The sequence below is a fragment of the Carassius carassius genome, chromosome 20, assembly GCF_963082965.1.
Source record: "Carassius carassius chromosome 20, fCarCar2.1, whole genome shotgun sequence".
In the NCBI taxonomy this organism is placed as follows: domain Eukaryota; kingdom Metazoa; phylum Chordata; class Actinopteri; order Cypriniformes; family Cyprinidae; genus Carassius; species Carassius carassius.
The window spans coordinates 27,433,246-27,440,849 of NC_081774.1; the positions used below are offsets into that span (position 1 = coordinate 27,433,246).

General features: G+C 36.0%; 1 protein-coding gene across 1 annotated transcript; it reads left to right on the forward strand.

Annotated features, from left to right (window-relative positions):
- The first annotated feature begins 4,826 nt into the window (after positions 1 to 4,826).
- On the forward strand, positions 4,827 to 7,361 carry asip2b (agouti signaling protein, nonagouti homolog (mouse) 2b). The gene is made up of 3 exons (XM_059500965.1): positions 4,827 to 5,131; positions 6,442 to 6,518; positions 6,739 to 7,361. Exons 1-3 carry the CDS (start codon positions 4,984 to 4,986, stop codon positions 6,922 to 6,924), a joined length of 411 nt encoding a protein of 136 aa, XP_059356948.1. The 5' UTR covers positions 4,827 to 4,983; the 3' UTR covers positions 6,925 to 7,361.
- Positions 7,362 to 7,604: the final 243 nt, after the last annotated feature.

The window sequence follows — 7,604 nt, forward strand, 5'->3', positions numbered from 1 at the left end:
TAATTTTGAATTAATTATTGAAAATCATGCAATTAATTGCAATTAAAAATGTCATTGCCCAGCACTAATGTGTATACATAATGTATATACAGTGGGGAAAATGTTTATTTAATCCCCTGCTGATTTTGTAAGTTTGCTCACTTACAAAAAAATGAAGGGTCTGTAATCCTGAATACCAACCAAAAAAAAAAGGTTAGAAATTTATTTGCATTTCAGTGAGTGAAATAAGTATTTGATCTCCAAGCAAAACATGACTTAGTATTTGGTGCAGAAACCCTTGATGGCAAGCACAGAGGTAAGACAATTTTTGTAGTTGGTCACCAGGTTTGTACACATCTCAGAAAGGGATTTTGGTCCACTCCTCAGATTCTCTCTAAAACGTTAAAGTCAGTGTAAAGTCAATATTAAATGTGTGTTCTAAATTTATCACACTACATAAAAATGTTATTAATCAGCCAGCCCAATTTGAATGCTAAAAGAAACAACAAGTGAAAAAGTAAGTTATCAAAACTTTGAAAAGATTGGTGGTATTTTTTGGGTCATTGTAATCCTTGAAGACCCATCCATGACCCATCTAAGGTGATCTGGCTGAGGGAAGGAGGTTCTCGTCCAAGATTTTACAGTACATAGTCCTGTCCATTTGCCCCTCAATGTGGTGAAGTCGTCCTGTACCCTTAGCAGAAACACAGCCCCAAAGTTGGTTGGTATTCTGTGCCCATCTATTAAAATAAACCTACCATAACAGTTACAGACCCTTCATTTTATTGTAAGTGGGCAAACTTACAAAATCAGCATGGGATCAAACAAATATTTTCCCCACTGTGTGTGTGTGTGTGTGTGTGTGTGTATATATAAATATATATATATATATATATATATATATATATATATATATATATATATATATATATATATATATAGTCATATAGACCTAGGATGCTTTGAGGGTAAGTAAAACATGGGCTAATTTGAATTTTTTGGGTGAACTAACTCCTCAAGGACACTAGTGTTTATTTCAGCTGGAAACTGAATTGAATGTATAGATTGTAATCAGTTTAGATGCTGTACTAAATTTAACACAGATGAAAATAAGACTGTAAAGACTGTAAGCTTTCCGCTCATAATGACATGCACTGTATTAAGGTCCTACAGTAAATCAAGTTTTTGAAAGTTTTTTTCTTAAAGACTGATCAGCTGAACAATCCAGATTTTGTTAAACAACAGTACAATCCACAGAATGCATTGTACTCCTATACCTCACAGACTTGTTTTCAAATGAAATATGCCACTACCTGACTAAGATCTAAAGCTACGTCTTAAGTTTGCAAAAATATCAGTTGAGGCTTTTTATTAATCCTTTTTCAAAATACCCCAAAATGGTAAAATAAGAAGCTACAGTACACTGATGTAAAGCATAATTAGTATGTGTGATATAAGAGATGTTTATATGTTAAAGTTCTTCCACTGAACACATTTCTGTAACATGAGGGAGCCATTAGAGGCTTGTCAGCACATGTGCATTTGAAAGTATATTCTTGAACACTGAGGCTCTTTGGGGCAGACAAGTATTACAGCAGAAACCAAATTCCTTTTCTAAATAGGAAATACAAAACAACAGCACAGCTCTGGAACGAGATTTGACCATATGGAACGAAGATGGTTGAGTGACAGTTTGGTAGTGATGTGTGACACTGGTGGTTTTCTGAAAAATCAACGAACAGAGTTCGGGCAGACACTTGCATTCACTCGCATTTTATCAGGCATGAAAACTGCACGATATCAGGGATTACTCAAGACGTATCACACAAGGGACTCCTGAAACCTCTGGGATGAGATGAGTATCTACACATGGTAGAGTAAATGTTGATACAGGACGGATGGATGGAGCAGGGAAATTAGCTAAATTACAACCAGAATGTGTGTTAATTTGTCTGGGGAAATGCATCGTTTGGCATTATTTACCTATTGCTTTAACTACAATCTGAGCTGACATGAATTTCACAAGTTTGTGCAAAACCTGGTGATCATGTTCAGCATGGTTTTAGAAGACCCCACGTTTAATTTGATTAGAGACCTAGAAAAACATTTCTTCTTCTACATAAAGCTTCATTGTTTTACATTTTTCCAAATGCTGAAACTTTTATCCCCTGGTTTAAATGAAAAATGGTTTTTGATGTCATATTAGAATTTTGGATCCCATTTGATGTTTTTCACCTTGTCTTATTGCAGTTATCTACAGGTGAAGCTGACGTATCTGAAATACCAGCCACTATTACAAGACTACATTGTACACCCACACCCACACCCACACCCACCCACACACACACACACACACACACACACACACACACACACACACACACACACACACACACACACACACACACACACACACACACACACACACACACACACACACACACACACACAAGGGGTACAGGAGAGATTTACATGAGTACACTCAAATGAACTTTGCTTATCTCACAGACCATTATCTTTAGATGTAACTATGCTGTATATCAATACAAAATGCATTTCTTTGCCAACATACTAGAGAACTGCATTTAACCTTAGCTAAGTTTATGGTGGTTTCAAATAATCAGGAATGTTGATAACAGTACTCATTTTGATCAGCAACATTTTAATGTTGCGAAAGTGGAGTATCTTTTTTGAAAAATGAACCCTTTCTTTATTACAAAAATAATATTTGCTGAAAATGTACTCACCCTTAAGACATCCAAATTGGAACAGATTTTGAGAAATCTAGCAATACATCACTTGCTGAAGTCAGAATGAGAGTCTAACCATCTGATAAAAACATTACAATAATCCACAAGTAGTCCATCAAACAATGCCTTGTGATGTGAAAAGCTGTATAGCTGTAAGACAAAAAAAAAATCCATATTTAATGCATTTGAAATTACGGTAGCAATTTATTTTACAGTCCTGTTCCTCGTGTACATACTATGTACTTATTATTGTAATTATAATAACTATGTAATAACTAGGCACTAACCCTGAACCTACCCCTAAACCTAACCCTACCCTATGTAGTTACCTTTTATTACCAGAACTTTCTTAGATAAATACACTCTAAGTACACTATAAGTACATATAAGTACACGTACTGTAAAATAAAGTGCAACCGAAATTACTTCTAACTTCTATGAGTTCATGATCCATAATAATGTTTCCTCCAGTGGAAAAGTGCATCTAAAGCTAAATTACGAAAAGGGGATTCATATTTTAGCCAGACGCAACAGTTTGAAGTTAAAAACGCAATGATGACTTAAAAACTGAACTTGTGTGAATTATTATGATGTGGTACATTGGGTCAAAATTAATAGTTCCAAGCACTTGCTGAATAAACATTTCTCAGAAACAATATGCTGGAGTGAAATTATTTATAAAAGTTTAGTTGAACCCAGCAAACCGGTAAAGTAAATCACTTTCAGATACAGTTACTCACTGTCATAGTGTTGAAATATCATATTATGAATTGGTGCGCAATATCCATAATTCTAAACAGGTTGTATTAAAAGTGTGGGAACAAAGATTTATTTAGCATTACATTAGATTTATCAGGTGCTGTTATATAACATTGCAGTTATGGATGGGATTGTTTGAGGTCACATGAAACTGGTACTGAGTGCAAAATATGATGCAGTTGTATTCACAACCAAAATGTATATACAGTAGCCACAGATCCCTCTTAAGCTATGAAAGAGCAATGTAGCAATATTATAAAAGAAAAGAAAATGCATTTTTGAATGTGTAAGTATTTATCTATCCTGACGCAACTATTCTCTAAATGTATAGCTATCTCCTCATAGGTCTCTCTGAGTAACTGACTATGATCTAATAGAAGCCAGTTAAAGATAAAATTCTAGAACAAAACACCAAAGACACGTTTGTGACTTAATTTCTATGAGTATTTTAAATAAACAAAAGTGTGGAATATCTGAGTCCACCTGTTAAACTCCTATCAAAAGCCCCAAAGACCTGAACTTCTGCCGCTTGGTGTTATTTGTGCATCACGCCGATGGCTGCATCAAGCTTTGAGGATGCTTCTTCAACAGCAGTGACTGGAAAACTCATGAAGGGAAAGAGAAATGCTGGAGGACAACATGCTGCGATCCGTACGAGTTCTTGGAGCTTCCAGGACGGTGACCCAAACACAGCGATTTTAAGGTTTCAGAAGTTTAGCGGCCGTGGCAAACCCAGAGTCTGCTCCTATTGCGCATCTCTGCACACAAACAGTCTCCACTGAGACCATGGAGCTGAAGAGCAAACAATTTCAAAGTCAAAACATTTCAAATAAACTTCAGGTAATCAAGTCTTCATAGCTTCATTAGATATAGATGATCAATGCAAGCTTAGACATTGTCATATTCATTTCTGTAGGCTATTCATTTTTAATGCATTGATTTTTTTTGTTGAGGTGTGTGTGTGTGCTCTTGTTTTTGTGACATATCAGGACTCAACTCTGTATAATGACATGGGTATGACACAGGTATTACAAGGAGAGGGTGACTTGTGAGGACATAACCCATGTCCCCATTTTTTAAAACACTTATAAATCATACAGAATGAGCATTTTTGAGAAAGTAAAAATGCACAAAGTTTCCTGTGGGGGTTAGGTTTAGGGTTGGTGTAGGGCCATATAATATACAGTTTGTACAGTATAAAAACCATTACGCTTATGGGATGTCCCCACTTTTCATGTGTGTGTGTGTGTGTGTGTGTGTGTGAATGACTGGCAACACACTTCACGTTCGTGGAGCAGTGATAGATGAGTGAAATGCACAGACACACTTTGGCCGAGTGTTGAATGAGGAGTGCTGTCTCGGAGGGGGCGTGGGTGAGTTTGGGCTTTATAAACGCAGCGAATGGGCTTCAGCACGGACCACACTTGTTGAGTGATCTCAAGGAGGACAGTCTGACGCGAGCCCGGCACACCTAAACAATCCGTTCGATCGGAAAATGACGGCGGCGTCGATGAAAAGATTTGTGCTGTTCGCCTGCTTGTTCTTCACAGTCGTTCAGTCCATCACATGCGAGGCGAACAGGATAGATGCGCGCAAGAAGCACGAAAACGACGTGGCGCACCACAGCTCTGCCACAACAACAGGTAACGAATTATATTTGAACTGAAATTAATAGAACATGTAATAATTTAAGCAGCGACCAGTATTTAATGTTTCATTTAATATAATGATAGTTACAGTATATAACAAAATCTAAATATTTGCACGCATCCACGTATTATTGTATTATAAAATAATGATATTACAAAATAATAAATAGCCTGTATTTTAATTTAACCAGCAGCCTAAAACGAACATTTAATATTCAATTTATAGTGACGGTGTACAATTATATTCAGTTATATTAAATTATAACTACTTTAGATAATTATATGAAATTATAAAATTATGAAAAATATAAAATTTAATTAAAATGTATAAAATATAGTCATTTAACCATCAGCCTAAATGCAACATTTAAAATTATATTATATAATGACAGTTTACAAAGTTACAGTCATGTTACAGTTACTATTATATTATAATGCATATAGCTGTCTGTATGCATATATTGTTATATTATCTTTTTAATTACAATAAATTCGAATATATTAATTTACCCATCAGGCTAAATCCATAATTTAATATTCCATTTAATGTAATGATAGTTAGTTGTATCCATGTATCCAATGTTATATTATTTATGAAATAAATAATGATTTAACCAACAGCATTTAGTATGATAGTTACAGTTTAAAACATAATGTGTATAGATACTTATAACCAGATTATTAATTAAGTATAAGATTAGATATATTAAATATTATTTGTATCAACTAGGTTTGTAATGTTATACCTGATCTTTTATATTGCATTTTTGCAGGCAATGTTTAAATGTTTGTGCATGTGTTCCCCTTGATAAAACACCTGTTTGGCCTGAATTCACACACGAATTAAGACATTTTACCATGCCTTCTGATGGTATTTGATCATTTACTACTGATCACATGATGTTAGATCATTCACTATGCCACTCAACGACGTGTTGCTTTTCACACATACTGTAATCAGGCCAGTATAAACATGCTTTCCAAACACAAAGGCTTCTTTTCTTCTCTGGGATTTGCAGCTACCGTCAACATCACTAATGAGGCTTAGAAGAAAACCGATTTTTTATCATTTTTCCATGCACCGTCTCACCATTCACTAGCCTGCACTCAACAGCTCCACTGAAAGGCTCATTATTATCGTCAGGCGTCTCATGTGAACAGGCTGACGGGAAAATCTACCACTGTCTCTTTCAAGTGCCACCTGGGTTTCTTCCACTTAAGTGTGGAACGATAAAATGTGAACTCCCTAAAAAACACGAATGCATAAATGCGTCCTAATTCGGTGCATCTGTGCATCCCAACAGGAGCATGGAATCAGGAGAAGCCAAAGAGACTCTTTGCCAGGACTCGGTATCTGTCTCAGCAGAGACATCATGTGGTGGTACGTTCCACACATCACACCGTCTCCTTAAACATGGACCCTAATACAACAAACCCAGCATTGTTCGAGTGGACTAATGCACATCTGTCCTTTTGCAAGAGCAAGAATATAATATTCCTTTTTGGAAATCGAGTTAATCCTTTTTACATTAAAAAGCAGAACTGTATTAGTTGTTCTTTACTCTGTTTATTCATTTCTCATGAAAATATGTGTCCTCCAGAGACCTAAACCCAGGCCTGAGGCGGTTTCTCCAGCCCAGACTCCAGCACGGCGCTGCGCCGGTCTGATGGAGAGCTGCTCCCCGCTCACTCCCTGCTGTGACCCATGTGCTTCCTGCCACTGCAGGCTCTTCAACACCATCTGCCACTGCTGGAGACTCGGACACCTCTGCCCCAAGAAGACCTAATCACCCCAGACGCACACGTATATGGATCGGTGCTTCTCAGCTGCTTTCACTTTAGCTCTGCACATTGGACATGAAATGATGTTTAGCGTACAAAAACAAAGTCATGGAAAGTTGCTTATTGGTTGGTTTATAAGTATTTCTTGAAATTTGATGGTATCTCGTTCCCAGCTTTCAACAATTCAACATATGAAGCCATTTTTGTTTGTTTTTTGGTGATGGCACATCTGTCTAATTTGACTCGCTTCTACCAAGATTGTGCCAAAATACTGCTCGAGTTTAGTTGCATACTTTGATGTTGAAGGAATATTCTGTACAACTGGCATAATGTTGATTACCACAGAAATGATCTCATTTTTGCTTTAAAACCAGCAGAAAGCACACGCACCACATTAAGTGAACAAGGCCAATTTTAAAAACAGAAATGTAAAGCTTGTGATCTGCTACATCATTTTCATTTTATTTTTTTGTTAAAAACTTTTTATTGGAGCGGTGAAGCTGTTAAATCAAATTTTATAATCATGTAAGGTTTTAAAAATTTTAAATATTTGTAGACAGAAAAGGTTAGTGAGTGAAATCATATGAAAACAAATATTGTTTATGTGTATTTCATCATTGACAGATTACCATTTTGTGAATTGTCAGTGTAAAACAAAAAAATGCTTTTTTTAAAGAAAGAGTTT

Bases quoted from the DNA above. Each gene is read 5' to 3' on its own strand.
- asip2b (XM_059500965.1), top strand. From the start codon at position 4,984: ATGACGGCGGCGTCGATGAAAAGATTTGTGCTGTTCGCCTGCTTGTTC. The intron at 5,132-6,441 runs GTAACGAATTAT...GCATCCCAACAG, and splicing joins CAGCTCTGCCACAACAACAG to GAGCATGGAATCAGGAGAAG. The intron at 6,519-6,738 runs GTACGTTCCACA...TGTGTCCTCCAG, and splicing joins AGCAGAGACATCATGTGGTG to AGACCTAAACCCAGGCCTGA.